The 16677-nt window shown below is 35.1% G+C and overlaps 1 protein-coding gene and 1 long non-coding RNA gene across 2 annotated transcripts in view; one reads left to right on the top strand and one right to left on the bottom strand.

The window, feature by feature from the left end:
* Nucleotides 1-9: 9 nt before the first annotated feature.
* LOC135084875 (uncharacterized) lies at nucleotides 10-8081 on the top strand. The gene is made up of 2 exons (XR_010259960.1): nucleotides 10-88; nucleotides 1336-8081. It is a non-coding gene; the product is annotated as an uncharacterized LOC135084875 (long non-coding RNA).
* Nucleotides 8082-15047: 6966 nt separating this feature from the next.
* LOC135085066 (glutamate decarboxylase) overlaps nucleotides 15048-16677 on the bottom strand; it is a 59787-nt gene continuing 58157 nt past the window's right edge. Inside the window, exons 13-14 of the mRNA XM_063979846.1 lie at nucleotides 16403-16597; nucleotides 15048-15545 (exon numbers count right to left, since the gene is read on the bottom strand). Of these exons, the coding sequence (XP_063835916.1) occupies nucleotides 15363-15545; nucleotides 16403-16597 (378 nt within the window). The 3' untranslated portion in view covers nucleotides 15048-15362. The remainder of the gene's footprint in view (nucleotides 15546-16402; nucleotides 16598-16677) is intronic.

Below are 16677 nucleotides of genomic sequence, written 5' to 3'. Positions count from 1 at the left end.
GCCCGGCGCAGACGCTGCTGCCGCCCGCGCCGCCCGCCGTGCCGCCCTCGCCCGCGCACCTCGCCGCGCTCCAGCCGCACCAAGTGCTGTGAGTACACCACCCGCCCTGCCAGCAGGAGCGACCGCAGCGGGCTCGAGGACCCGGCGCAGACGCTGCTGCCGTACTGAATACCCTCCCTGCCAGCCGGAGCGACCCCAGCGGGCGCTGAGGGCCCGGCGCAGACGCTGCTGCCGTACTGAGCACCCTCCCTGCCAGCCGGAGCGACCGCAGCCGGTCCGAGGGCCCGGCGCAGACGCTGCTGCCGTACTGAGCACCCTCCCTGCCAGCCGGAGCGACAGCAGCGGGCTCGAGGACCCGGCGCAGACGCTGCTGCCGTACTGAGCACCCTCCCTGCCAGCCGGAGCGACCGCAGCTGGCGCTATCAACAGGAGATAGTGCAGACTGTGCGGCGAGTACGCCCACTGACCTCGCTCGAATATAGTACACTCCGCGCGTCACCGGGACGAAAGCTGCCGCCGCCGCGTGTCTACAGGGTTTACGCCCCTTGTATACATAGTATGTCACGTGTATACAAAGAAAAAGACAAAGACATTTATTTGTAAAGAATAGGTCATATTTGCAAAGAGTACGTCACGTGTATACAAAGTGTACGACACGAGTAAATAGGGTTTACCCCGAGTGTATACGGAATGTACGCCACGTATATACAATACCCGGCGATAAATATTGCACATCGACCTTAAGAAAGAGACAATCGGCTAATTTCGGCTCGTAGAGCGCTATCACTGTCGCACTTGAACAATGACTGACAATGACGTTTTGTCAAAGTGTAAACAAACTTTATTTTAAATGTGTGTAATTGATTTTGTGAATTAAATTGCTAAAAACTTTTGATAGTCGTGAAAGAAAAGTGGTTTACAATGTGTTAAAGTATTTGTCGAAGAGAGTCTAAGAGTTCGGACAATATTTTCATTGAATAATGTTTTGTCAATGACGTTTTGTCAATCGTATAGGTAGTGTGCGACAGAGATAACGCTCTACGAGCCGAAATTAACCGATTCTCTTTCCAAAGTTCGATGTGCAATATTTATTGCCGGGTACTGTACAACAAAGTGAATGCCGCGTGTCTACAGGGTTTACGCTGCTTGAATACCTACAGACTACGCCACGCGTATACAAAGTGTATGCCGCGTGTATACAGCGCTTACGCCGGCGTGTATACAGAGTACACTACTTGTACACATAGCATACAGCGTGTACAGTTAATTGTTGTAACTTATTATTCCTCATTTTTTTGTGAAAGAGCAATAAAAATAATTTATTTTTCTTTCCAGGTGGCGTTAAACTCGATCTGAAGACGGGCGAGCTATCTCTACAGGCACCGACGCAACAACGGTAACACACGGACAGATTCACATATAATTATTATGTATACTTACTTATACTATTACTATACAGGTTTCGACCACTTATTCGTTGGTTCCCGTTCGACGTAACTGAAAACTATTTTGGTTGCCAAACGAAATAGTTTTAGGTATATTATAATAAATCTATCGTTTGTGAAGAATTTAAAGTAGTGTAGTGATATTCCAATATACAGTATGTAGCCAAAAGTAATGTAAGATGAAGATCGTGTAAGTACTTACGCAACATTTCTTACTGTCTTCAAAAACGTTATTTTTAGTATAGGTGAAAATGGTGTTTTTGAATGCAGCCATCTTTTTAACGTCTCTGTTCTTTACTGTAGCCATTTTGAGTTCCATATTCTGTAATTGGCTCTTCTCTGTCACTTTGACAGCTGTCAGTCTATATTTTGACAAGTTAAAATGTCACATAACTTTTTTATTATGAATTTCGTTGTTTTTTCATTTCGTGCCTTATTTTGAAGCAATCTATGTGTTGTAGGTTAGTCTTGAGCTAAATGCACATTGAAAAGTCGCCGAAAATATCAGAAATAACGTAGATAAATGTATAATATTATAGTAATTATATGAATCTTTAAAAAAATCGATATCTAAAATATCATCTGTTTAGTTATATTTGATATTTAATTTATCAAGCTTTAATTTTTATATTATTTAAGACTACTTGTTTTCAAATGAAATGATAAAAAAAATATAAAATATATGTAATTTTTTGTATAAATGAATTCATATATTTTACTAAACAAAAAAAAAATGAAAATCGAAAAAGTGTCTTCTGATTTGTTACTAAGTCCGTGTGTTTTTTCTAAATGAAGTAATTAAATGAAATTTATATGACCAAAAGGAGTGCTCGGATCTGGGTGATAGGCAGATGGGTTGTCGGTCGGTGTTGTAGTCTGTGGTTACTGTGCAGGTGCGGTCTCGGTTTTTGCATTCAAAAAACCATACAAATATAAATCTCAATTTTTTGTCAAAAATCTCTCAAGTAATCCCAATCGAAAGGAAAAAACCTGTTATTACTTAACAGTAAAATCTGATTTAGACATTTCAATTTATAATAACAACTAATACTATGACGGTGTGAAGTAAAGCCTTCATAAGACAATTAGAGGCAGCTTTTTTAACCCTTTAAATGCCAAAAAGGAGAATGACTGAATTTTGTCAGAAAAATTTACGAAAAAAATGTCATATCTGTGAAAACCAAAGCATCAATTGACCGCTTTTTGGCCGCATCTGTACGAGCCAATACTGTTTTGACTGTGATGTCTTTTTGGCTTCAGCTTCAGTGTTTGCTGTCTTGGGAATTAAATAACTTTTTTTTATCAATTTTCGTACACAAATAACAGAAAAATATCATGGACGTCAAATCTGCCTATTCGTTCAACAATAGAACACGGAAATTGGTTTTTCATTTTGCACTTCAATTTTGGGCAATGTCCTTGTACTTTTTTTTTAATTTTGAACGTCTCAAAATTTGAACTAAAATCGTTATTTTGACAATTTATCTGAACGTTAATTTAAATATCTCACTACCTTCACTTTATCTAGTCTTATGTATAATACTAGTTTATACAAGCAAACACTGGAGTCGGAGCCAGGTCGCCTCGCCGCTCGGCGGCCTTCTCAACGCTATAGTATTATAGTATAGTCGGGGACGTTAGGTATACTAAACGTGTGCTGTCGGTTTGTCTGTCATGTATACTTTTTGACTACACTTTGATCATTGTCATGGAATTTTAAGGCGACGATAGCCCAACAATTCGAGATTCTTCTTCTTCAGTTGTGGTGACTCTTAACATAAGCAAAAAATTAACGGATCGTCCGTCCATCAAGCAGGCAGTTGAACGCAGTCCACTGTAAAGTCCTAGTACTTCGCCCATTTCCAGATGTTTCATAAAATTACTAAGTAATTCTTTGGACTACGTTGACGATCTTTTTTCGTATACGGACTTCTTCATTAAAATAAACATCTATGTGAAGTAAATAAAAAAAATAAGATATACATGACAGACAAATTGACGCACTGTAACTAGTTATATATTAATGAAAAAAAAAACGCGGTTGTGCGTGTGAATGAGAGGTGCGGTGTGAGAGAGATGGCGAATGTTGCGTTTATGTTATTGTATCAAATATGTATGTATGTATATTTGGAAGGGCTGTACCTTTGATCATGAGATTTTTTTTTGCAAAAAAGGAGTATAGAACATTAAAAATGTTACTGAAGTATTATTAAATCGCAAATTTTGGACGTGTGTTAAAAATGAAATTATACAGACATACGTTACTATCAATATTCCATATTAATATTACCTTCTAAGATCATATTTTTTAATATTTTCAAAAGCGATAAGGTAAAGAAACTTTTTTTAAAACAATAGCATTCACTAGTGAAATAAAAAAATAGTCATCTGTTTTAAAACAAAGGTAATTTTTGTTGCAAAGTAGTTTTATTTCGATATTTTCTTCGTGGTTAAGAAATAAACTATTTTTAATGCGTTGCTTTAAATATGTATATTTTAAATGGGGGCATTTTATTTAAAGCCAGTTAAAACTGCGTACTATTTTGTATAAAAATGTAGATTTACAAAAGAAAATGTAAAAAAAAATTTTTTGTTTAAAAATCGCCCCGATTTTTTTGAAGTGATGATCAAAGAGTGAAAAGGAACGATGGGAGTGTTTAGTATGTCTGAAAGAGATGAATATATACGAATCTCGTGTTAGAAATGTAGATTTGGAGCTGCCTTGTGTCGACCAGTTATTTGACTTTAGGCTGGCTGTCCACTGTCAGAACTGTTAAAATAAAACTAACTTTTAACTCTCTTTGTAAAGTATGTCGCTGGCACAACCGACAAAAAATAATCTCAATCAATTTCGAACTGTATTTCGGAGAGATTAAATTCAAAATTTATTTGGCAAAAATTATCATTCTGTGGTGAAATACTGACAACCGTATATTTTGAACTTTTTTGTCCTTTTATTATGGTCGAAAATCGATGAACGATTAAACTTGCCTTGCCTGATGAAGTTTAAAATTACCTAAGCGGTTTTGGCACACCACCAGATTTCATTATTTTGTCTATCTTTTCTTTCTTAGTGGAAGAAGAGAGAAATACACCTTTTCCCATATCTGAATTGTCGAAAATGTAGGTTTTGTTTGTTTTTTGCGCAAAATAAACAAATTTAATTTCAAAGAGTGGTACAATTGTATATTTTCCTAGTCACTTTCTTATATTTGTTTCTAATTTAAAAGTTATATTAAATCTGGACAGTCGGCCATAGATTTCTAAAAACTATGAATATTATATTCGGCGCCATTTTTACCTCTTTATTTTAGAGGTCTAGAGAAAGGCTCTATTATATTATCATTATTTGGCCGACCTTTTGAACTATTAAATGGCAACTATTTTTAAAATAAAATGAGAAGTATGCACTGACACAACTAGTGACGCCATTTTGAAATAAAAACCAATTGAAAATGGCGTCTTGAAACCTGCTAACGGGAATACATACATCATACACAGAATCAATAAAAATAAAAACAATAAAGCACCGATGTTCTATTTTTCGTGTTACCTATATCAATTTTCATATGACATTGGCCTCAACCTCAGAGGTTTGATTGCCATTAAAAAAAAAGAAGAAATTCGACAGGGCAGTCTAAAATCTTTATTAATATACACCACCCTTTACTTGTCTTTATATCTGAACTATAGTTAAAAGGTCGGCCATTTTGTTACATTGGGTCGTCCGCCAAACACGTTCGAACTGTTGTCCTCAAAAACAATATTACTGTTTACACCTGATAGTTATGAAATGCTAATGTGTGTACGATCGTTCGCCGTTCGTTCGTTCGCCCGACCCAGTGTAACGCAGCCTTTAGGTCTTTACTAGTTTATATTAAAGTTTTTGATTATATTGCATTTTGTTGTGCGAATCATGTTGGTGAGTGCGGCGACCTTTTGGTTCACGTTTCGCTCGGTGCCTCGCGTCTGCATTTGACAGTGGCATTTTAAGCATGCTCTATGAAATAATTTAGCCACGACCTCTATGTGACACCTAAGAGTAGTTTTCATCTTAAAATCATATGACAAGTTTTTCTTTGGTAGTTTTTCATCTTTAAAAGTACTTGCTTGTCTTATTCTCCTTAACAACTTTTTAAATGCATGGTGCCTGTTTTGGCATAGGTTATGGCAACACTAGACTCTCTACCAAGTTAGACATTTTTTTTAAATAAGTATCATCAGGCACACTTCAAGAAAATCTACATTTCGTTAAGATTGACAGACGTACCTCTTAATTACCAGTGATACCACCTCAGGAGTCTATGACCTTATGACTGAGTAAATAAAATCAATTTCTGCCTGACTACACCAGAAGGAGCCTTTATAAAAACCTTTGAAAACCATGTCAAACTTTGAACTTGCTCAGCTCCTGCAATAAGTGTCCAATTGCATTTCTCCCAAAAGCATGCTCTTGCCAAAAGTAATGTCACTGTCACGACGCGATACACTCGTTAATTTCGTAGTATCCCGCGAGGTGAAGGGACCATAGATTTGATTTCGTCATAGTTTCAAGTAGCTATGGAAGTGAGTCGGAATGTATGGTTTTTGTATGTTTTTCTTGTTTGTTTTATAAGCGGAATTGTTTCAACTGGATTTTGGCTGAAGTTTTATACATCGTGAAGTAAAGACCGGAATTATTAAGTGTTATTTTTGTAAAAATCAAAACCACCTAATTGGTAGTATATAAATGAGTTGCTGTCCATTCAGAAGCAATATTTTGTTGCCAGAACTAAAAATTTTATATAATAATGACTTTTTTACCCAAATAACACTTATGGCATTTCGATTTTGTAGCCGATATATCTTGTGAAGATGATTTTTGTAAATGAAATTTATTTATGTGATAAAACTAGATTTACTATGAAGAAATTCGCTCTTTCGGAAGCTTGTTTGGCAGTTTTATTACTGTAATAAATTTTATTTTAACATCTTTCTTCAGACAGTTCTGTAGTAATATCTGACTCAAAAATAGTCAAGAACTTGTATCAATCTACAATGTGTCATTATCAACAGTTTCCTAAGTTCTTCTAGAAAGATCTGATAAATATTTCTCATTTAGTGATAAACATAAGTAAATGTATCCATTAAGAATAACTTGAAAACTTAATTTGTAGTAGAAACTATCCCTTATGAGACTTGCAAGAAAAATCGCGTTGTGACGCAGACGAGCGTTTTTAAAGCTGATAAACGCCCGTCTGCTCGATGACAGACGCAATACCTCAAAGAATCTCGTATTTTCCATATTTTAGATTTAACTGCCATTTTATTGTGAGTTATTTGCATGCGACAAAAAAACTTGTAAAGTCGGGGCTTGATTGCGAGCGGGGAACCTCACTAATGAGTATTTCTCCTCCTTTTCTTACTTGTAGGGATCGACCGAGAGGCCAACAGGCAGCTGTGGAATATCTAGCAACTATCTTTATCACTATGTATGGTTTAGAAAAGGATAGCTGGTATTTTTAAGTGTTACTTATTTTATACCATTTATAAATTACGTCACGTATTTAGTGAGTATGACAGACTGTGTATTTTACACCAAAATACACGAGCAAAACATGACAAGTGAGATCTCAAGCCAGGATTTAGTGGCGTTTTTTATGAATGGTATAATGTTTTTTATTTTTGGTATTTATAAACTGATAATGGAGTTAGGCGCTTAAAAATATCCCTATCCTTTTCATTTTCTGTGTGTTTGTAAAAGACAGCATGCTATTTGTACTGACTTGACTATTAATCGCTGTCAAAAATGTCAAAGATGCAGATATTTTTTCCAACCCTTGCTCGCAATCAAAACTCGACTTTACCAACTAAACAACAGAGTTTGAAATAAAATCGCATTGTACAAATCGTGAAATATTTTCCTAACTGCAATAATCGATGTCTACATAGTTTTAACGTCGTGCATATCTCAAATGAACGTTGCATGTAACGTGTAAGCGCTCGCTGATCGACACTAGTCTGACAGTTAGTGACAGTTGAATTTTCACCAAAATTATAATAAAAAAGTCATGTGTAAGTTTCAAACCAGTGATTTTAATACCAGTAGTATCTTTAAATCATTTTACAATCTTCATTTGAAGTAACATGAAATAAACTGTCACTAAAATTTTGGCTCTTACTCCAAAAAACCTCCAGTAAAAAGGATCTTTGTACTATTTTAAAGTGTCGCTCAGTGAATGCGTATAGTGCCCTGGTTGTTTAGGAACCCAACCAATCCGTTTACGCTTACAAACTACAATTTTTATGTCATAAATTGATAAACTTTCATTTTTACTGACCGTAGATGTATATTATCTGTGGTTTAAATGGCAGCGTTCTAAAATCTGGATTGTAGTTTTCAGAGTCAACCCTCTATAAGGCACATGTGGTTTCATCCTTAAGATAAGTGAGGAAGGTTTGGATTCTAGTGGCAATATATAAATAAAAGTGTAAACGCATAGGTAAGGTTTTTGACTAAAACTGTCCAGGGACAGGACAAGATATTGTAAGTGTAAGTGGTATTGCTCAAAGGTGCAAATCAAGCGACTTGAGTCACGTGCAATATATAGCATAATTATTATTTTGTTTCCAATAAAAATATTAAAATCGACACAATTTTCTTTGATTTGTAATCCCATTTTCAGTTTTTTACCTGCAGATATGATAGTGCACGGGAGATTCCAAAAAATTTCTTTCAACTTTCATTTTAATTCTTTGTTAGTTTTGTTCTCTCATATACTACCATCAGTGCCATCTAGTGGTGCACAGCTGAATTCTTTTTTGCTTAGTAACCTGCTGCCATCCATAATTTCATCCCGGGAACGTAATGACACTACACCCCACTAGATGGCGGAACAAGTGCCTAGGCCTAGGTAGAAATTTGATTGTTTATTCTTCATACACTGCCATCTAGTGACGCACATCTGAATTTAAAATTAGCTCTTCTCTTTTGCTCAGTAATGTGCTGCCATCTATAATTTCATTCCGGAAACTTAATGACACTACTTCCCACTAGATGGCGGAACAAGTGCCTAGCTAGCTAGAGATTTGGTTGTTTGTACAGTCAGCATCAAATGGTTCGTTACACCCAAAGTAACTGAAAAGTTTCGTCTGCTTCGTTACGATTAAAATAAGTGTTGTCAACTTTTTGGACATTTTGAGTGTCACGAACTATTTGACGTTGACGACATAATAATATATTTGTCATACACTGCCATCTAGTTTATTTATTTATTTAGGTACAGCAACAGAATACAAATTAGTGGTGCATATCCGAATTCAATAAGCTCCTCTATTGTTCAGAAATGTGCTGCCATCTATAATTTCATTTAGGAAACGTAATGACACTACTCACCTCTAGATGGCGGAACGTGTGCCTAGCTAGAGTTCTGTACATAATATAATTCTCAAACACTGCCATCTAATGGCGTATATCCGAATTTAAAATTAGCTGTTCTCTTTTGCTCAGAAATGTGCTGCCATCTATATTTTCATCCCGGGAATATAATGACACTACTCGCCACTAGATGACGGAACAAGTGCCAAGCTAGAGAGATTTGATTGGTTGGTAGCCGGTCCGCTACTTTACGCTATCTAGCGTTGAGTACATAAAACAATAATTAAATCTTTTTTAAGGGTGTTAAAAATTATTTATGAGCAAGTAATCAAACAAATGCGAACTAACAACAATACCATTTATTGGTTATACAGTTTTTTACATATAGCAACAATCATAATAGGATAATTTTGGCTAATACATTTTCCACATTAAAGAGGATCAAAAAGTGAACGGTAGGTATATTGCTTCTAAACACTATAGTTTCAAAACGCTAAAATACTATTTATATTACAGATAGACATACATATATTTTAAAATTTTATGACAGAAAATAAATGGAAGACTTTTTGGAAGACTCGCATTTCTTACATTGTTTACATTGAAAATATATTTTCTTAAGTATAATTATTTATATCTAATTTTGAAGTGGAAGCACTGCGATTCTTAAATTACAATAACATTACATCGTCTTTCAGACGAATTTTAAACTACTCTTGAATCTAGCCTTCGAATTTTTTAGAAACCTATTTACAACCAATAGAAACCATGAAATAAAGTTTTCGTGATATCTATTGGTCATAGTTTTCGATTCTCCTTATGTACGTCGCCTACAACACCGAAATGTTAACCCACCTCACTTGATGGCATAATAAATGAGTGAGGGGTTTTCCACGGATCCCACATTAAAATATATTCAATTAAAATTTGTAATTTTGTAAAGTTCTGCCATGAGTAGATCCATCAAACGATAATTTAGATTAAAAATCTATGAATATCTGAAAAAGTAATTAAAAACTTGATTTGATTTTATAAAAATAAAAAAATATTTTGAAGATTGCGAATTATTTGTACTTAAAGTGCTAATGCTACATAGCGTGACTAACTCCAATAGAGCGAAAAATAGTAAAAATACCAATGGTAGAACTTTGCAAAATACCTAACATTCATACGGACAGCGAACACACACTACATATTTACATTTATTATTGAATAATTTGACAGACAGTTTCATTATATTTTCTGAAATAATACACATTTACTACCAGTACATTCGCTACTCGCCGATGGATGGCGCGACTCACCACAAACTAATAACATTGAGCAGATATAAAAAATATAAAGGACTTACAACTTATTTTAGATAAATGAGCATCAATTTTGTACAAATTTAATAACCCTCGAAAAGTTAATAGCTTGAATTTGGTTCCCGAATTACACAAAAAACAATATTTAATTTATTCTATCAAGCAATAGATGGCGCCACAAAACAAATTAATACTCATTCACATGCAAAAAAACTTCGAAGAATAAAGATTTCACTATACTCATAACTTTTACACACATAGATTATATACCTAGACATTTATTTAATCCTAGATCTACTTGTGCTATTGTCATTGTCACATTTCATTAATTTACAACTTAGCTTATCTTAATGGAAGACATTAAATATTTAATAAGTTGAATATGTAAAACGTAAATTCAACACAATATGCCTCGAATTCAAAGAACATAAAAGGTGCGCGTTTTTAAATGCCGTAAAGTGCAATATAAAATATTTGAAATCTCATTTAACATTTTTACTATTTGTATGGAAAAAAATTTCTTAAAAAGATAAATAACTGTATAGTTTTTAGAATTAAAAATATTGAAAAATTTATTTACTTACCTACTTATTGCATACATACACTATATTTGCCTAATATTTTAATCAGTTATGATATCTTACTATTTAATGAGACTAAAATAATATAATAAAAGTTCATTAACTTAACAAACGTTAATATAAAAATAAAATATTTTTAATTGTAAATAATTACATAAATAAAGCATTTTTATCAATACCTCGTCATTAACATATTTTATAAAATATATAATTGGCAAAACGGGAGATATGTCATATATTATGCGACTGATATACCTAAAATCTTAATTCTTACGTTTGTGAAGTGCCTACAATAATCCAATGTTTACATATTGTCCAAAAAATTTTAAAGAGAAGATACATAAGATTATATTTTTTACACAAATCGTATAAGTATTAAACGGATATATAAAATTCATAAATTGTAGATTTACTAAGAATATTTTAATTTCTTTATTTTTGCAAATAAATTATTGAACTTTAATATAACTATGGGATAGTAACATTCACGAGTAGCAGTGAGGACAAAGAGGTGTTATCATAACTGAGAATTTATATCAACTATCATCATCAGAATGCTATTGATGCAAGTTTTGGAAAACTGGGCACTTCTTATTTATACCTAGATATAAGTACATACAATAATATAATATACTTAACGCTATGCGTTTATATTCTTTAGACATTCACATACAAGCTTTAAGCGAATAATACTTAAACTATTAAAATCATGAAACATTTGAAAACCTCAAAATCTAGGTTCTTTTATCACAAAATTTGATTACAAAGAAAAGTAGGTACAAGGTATTAAATTTTTTATATTTTTATATAATTTTGTTAAATATAAATTATACCCGTATAAGTTCTGAAAAGATCATCATTGTCTTGCTATTACGACTAATAAAAATTACAATATGACTGCTTTGCGCAAGAATATAATCTCAATAATTACGGCTTTAGAATTTTAACACCAAATTTTTCTTACTTGAAATATATTTAATGGCAGTTGAAAGCTAATGCGTTACTAAATAATAATATAATATAATATTATATTTATATAACTTTTTTATTGGCTTCTACTTGACTAGCGAGTCTTAGGCCTATTTGGATTAGCGCATTCATTAATACTTAATGAAATGTCAGATTAAAATTACACTATATGTAAATACCTTTCATTTGTCAAATAAAATAATATCGTTAAAGTGTAACCCTCTCAGATCATAGAAGGGAATAGATGTGAAACGGGGGCGTGGCGCGTGTCTCCGCGATATGCCCAGAAACGAACATCGCCCGCGACGCCAGGTTAGTCGCGATTCAGTCGTACTGAGGAAATGTTCTCCGATATTGTTGGATAATGCGTCGTTACGTGCAATAACACAAGTGAAACGAAGAACTACAGGAACAATGGAGTCATTTACCACATGTAAGTATTGCAAATACATTGGTATTTTGCTTATAAATAAAAAAAACTAATAATTTTTACGAACGAATTCAGTGCCGTAACAGTTACTGCGATATCGAAATTAGTGGTGATAAAAATTTAAACACGTTGTACATTGACGATTTAGTTAGCAACCACTTTATGTCATGCTTAACTACTGCGCAATGTATTTCATTTCTTCCGATATCCACTGACGCGTGAAAATACACAGTACGGCCGCATGTGCCGGTCGTAACATAGTGCAGGGCTCGTGTTCTAATACGGTTTCCTATTATCGATAAATAGAAGTAAATTAATATTTTCTATTTTCTAATTTTGAATGAAAAAATCATGAGTTCCTTGCGATTTTTAAGTTTTTACAAAAACAATAATTATAGTAGAAGGAATTAGTAACTGTCAACTATGTAATTACTATAAGAGCTAGTTGAAAGCCTAATATAGGCATTATTTTTGATAAACATAGGCGGTACGAATTTCGCCATAATAAAAAAGTTAATGCGCGATAGTAGTTAATAATAATTATAGTGATCCTGTTATTATTATTAAAGTAAATAATAACATATTACCAATATTGTAAATACTGGTAAAAATCAAAAGTACCTACTTAACCCATGACCTTTCATACAAACTTTGTCAGTCTATAACTTCTATACTCCATTGATAACGACATTGAGCTTTGGTTAGGGTAAAATGTGAAATATAAGGTAACTACATTTAGTCCCAATTCTGTGTTTCTGAGTTTTTCGTCCATACAAAATGGAACTGACTCCTTTATCCAAAAATCGTTAAAGAACATAATAATAACGTATAATAATAAAAAGTTTTCATACATAAGCATTTTTGAAACCAATTTCGAGCCTTTGCCCCCAGGATTTAAAGTATCGATATCTTATCGACTCCATTTTATCTTTCTTCTCCCTAATTGCTTTTTTCAATGTGTGCGTCACGTCACGCGGCCATTGATTGGCCATAAGGCATGCCTTCTGGCCAATCACAGCACTTTTAAGCCGGTTGCACATGTTGTCGTAGACTCTCAGTCGCTTTGTTTTTACACAGTTGAATGTGTGTGTGGGAGCTGTGGTGGGGGAAATGTGGGGACACTGGTTCTCGTTGTAGTTACGCGCGAGTTCATATCTATTCCCTTTCTATGATCTGTGGTAACCCTACAGTTGTTGTTGCTACTACTCCCCACTAGATGGCGATTAGTGTTTTAAGGGTCTATTTATCATACGCAGAAGTACTTGTTCCACTATTAAAGAGAAAGAGAGCGTTTTGCAAACTACAATATTATTCTTATTTGACAAATGAATTCAAGAAAATATATTTTCAATGTAACACTCCACACTACCCACATTTATATCCTACAGAACAACAACAACCGTAACAGATTTTATATAATATAACATAGACAGTTTTAATAATGTATATGTAATTTATATACACATTTATGTGTATGCCAAATTTTGGAAGCGCTTGGGAAGACAATCACAATAAATCTTATTTGCTTTATAAATAATTCGATAAAAGCTGTAATAAAATGCAATAAAAATATATCTCTACTCGTTGCACGTTAAGTAAATAGATACATACATTTATTTAGATGTTCTAGGCGTTTCTTAGTTTACTCAATTCCATCCACATCATACATTTGTTGTTGTGACTATGTTTTCCTCTATTTGTAAGACTTCCATGTTTTCTTTCCATTAAATGTGATTTAATATTAACACCTATTTAAATTACCTGAGCACTTTGTAAAGGCCTATTTCATGAACACAAATAAAAATTCAATTTAGAAGTTAACTTAGTTTTTAGGGTTCCATACGTCAAAAGGGAAAAATGGAAACCATAACGGTTTAAACGTAACGGAACACCTTGATGTCCGTCTGTCAAAATGTCGACGTTTTTTTTTCGGAATTCATTGGAGAAGAGGTCATTCTGTGGGCCGAAATATTCCAGAACTGGCCATAAACAAAATAAGAAGAAGACGAAGGAATATGTGGAGTTAGTCAAGTTAAAATTTACATGAAATATTTAAGTATAAATTAGTCTCTTGAAGCTTTGAAAACATCACGCTTCTAAGTCTAAGGATACGGCCATTGGAGCCTTATTTTCTATCATTTCCCAAGGACATACAAACCTATAGGGTAGGTACTTCCCATAGATCTAGAATCAAAAGTTTTAATTTTAGGCCTTTACAAAGGACTTCGGTCTTCTATTATAATTGATTACTACAATGAATAGACACAGGAACCTCGCACTCGCTCATTCATTACATTTGAAACGGGAAGATGACAACTATCAAGAAACATGGAAGTAATTGCTATAGTTATTGTAACATCAACATTCAGGCTCAGGCATTCTTTAAAAAAAGTCTACTTTATACAAATCTACTGCTACAATACAGTTAAAGTCCAAATTAGAGAACCGTGACGCAATATTGGGGTCCTCATATTATATTTTTATGACGTCAATAAATAACTTTTTCTAATTAAATCTCTGCATCATAGAGAATAAAAACTATGCACGAAATAAGTACCTAAAGAGAGTACCGAATGACTTGGAGAAGAGTGTGAAAAATCTTTTGAAATACTTTACTAGAAAGGAAAATAAGAAACAATACGCTGAGCGCCTATTTCATTTCTTTGCTTTTCGCCAACGAATGATTTCCAAATTTTAATTTAACTAAAGGTTCGGCCAAACCATCGCGATCACACGCGATCAGCCGGCGTGTAGCGATGGCGACCAGACTAAAATACATTGATCGCCATCGCTGCACGCCGGCTGATCGCGAGTGATCGCGTTGGTTTGGCCGAACCTTAAGATACTCCTACATCCAGTTAAGTTGATTAACACGTTGGACGCCACGCGGCTCACCGGTGAGCCTCGAACAATACAATTTCCATTGTGTCTAGCGTCTCGGCGTTCAATGACTTAAACTTTAAAATCAAATCGGAAGAAGTAAAATTTACTTGCTCATGGCTCTAAGCTACCGCCTCAAACCATTAGAATTTTTTATATCTCGTGCAACCTAATCGGTACTTGAAGGGCTAAACTTTTCCTGCATCTTACATCTGCATCCTATACATTGGCTGCCGCGACACAAGCACAGCTTAGTGCAGCAGCCTTCTGAAAAATAGACTAATTTTGTAATCCTTTTGTTGGCAAATAAAATATTTTACTTTTACTAGGGTTCCGTAGTTTTATCTCAAATCTCAAACCCCAACACCACGCCACGCAACCAACTCAAACTGCTTAATCCACCACGATGTCCTGTCCGAGCCTGTCCATCTCGGACAGCAGGAAGTCCACGTCCTTCTCGGTGACGGCGGCCGAGGATATGATGTTGCGGAAGAAGTTCGGACGGCGGTCGTCGGGCTGGTAGCCGACCATGATGGTGCCGGCCTGCATCATCTTACCTTTGAGCTTGGCACACACCTGCGGAGGGTAGAAGCTTTAGATTTACTGCTGGAAGAAAGCTACCACACAGATGGGAGTGACATTGTCCTAAAGCAATTTGTTCGTCGTTCGTTTCAGCCATATGACGTCCACTGCTGGACAAAGCCCTCCCCCAAGGATTTCCATAGCGACCGGTCCTTAAACCTTCTGGACCTAAGGCAGTATCGTGGTCTTAATTCACTTAACAGTCAAGTCAGCGTTGCAAGGTTGCTATAAAAATTCAAATCATGAAAATAATTTGATCAGGAGAATTTACGGCAAACCAAAAGCCGCAATAATGTGGATTCCTCTGAATAACTATACTTCCCCAGATAAGATTTTAGCTTTCTAAAAACCTGAAAATTAATAATCGATTGCTTCAGGTGGGAATTAGGTAGGTATATATTTGACATCATTCCCCAATATAATATTTATAATTCTAAAGCACTTGAACTTTTTTAAAAAGACATTTTCATTGTAAATAATTGAGATTTTTGGTTGCATTTTAATTGAAAAAAAATACTTAGTTAAATTGGTTGAAAAAATAGTGACGTCCCTGGCTAGTATTGCTATACAAAATCTATGGAAGTCTCGTTTTGACAGTTTTAGAAAGTAGGTACGTCAATTTATTGGTGGTGTGAAAACGCAAACGTGGTCGCCCCAAGCAAACTTGGCGGCGCACTGTGGCAGACGAGGCGAAGAAGATCGGCAAGACTTGGAGCGAGATCAAACACATAGCTCAAGACCGAACGCGATGGAGGACTGTTGTGGACGCCCTCTGCCCCATCTAGGGGACATAGGACCATAAGTAGAATTTTCTAAGTAGTTTAGCTGTAAATGTCCCAATATTCCCTTACCTTCCCCAAAAGGATCTCCTTGTTCTTATCATGAGGGATGCCGCGCAGCTGCTTCGGCAGGTACCAGAAGGACACGTTGACCATCTCGGGCTCCAGGATGAGGTGGAAGCGGTCCGGCTGCTCCTTGATCCGGCGCACCATGTACTCCGCCAGTTCCATGATGCGATCCATGAGACGCTCGAAGCCGGAGGTGCCCTGGGAACGAGGTGGGTCTTTGAACAGGTTGTTATTATAGTGTTTTGAAGCTTATTGTTTCACGTCCAAAAACAATAAAG

The sequence above is a fragment of the Ostrinia nubilalis genome, chromosome 27 (assembly GCF_963855985.1).
Source record: "Ostrinia nubilalis chromosome 27, ilOstNubi1.1, whole genome shotgun sequence".
Classification (NCBI taxonomy): domain Eukaryota; kingdom Metazoa; phylum Arthropoda; class Insecta; order Lepidoptera; family Crambidae; genus Ostrinia; species Ostrinia nubilalis.
The sequence above is the reverse complement of the archived record's forward strand: the minus strand, read 5'-3'. Positions and strand labels throughout refer to the sequence as shown.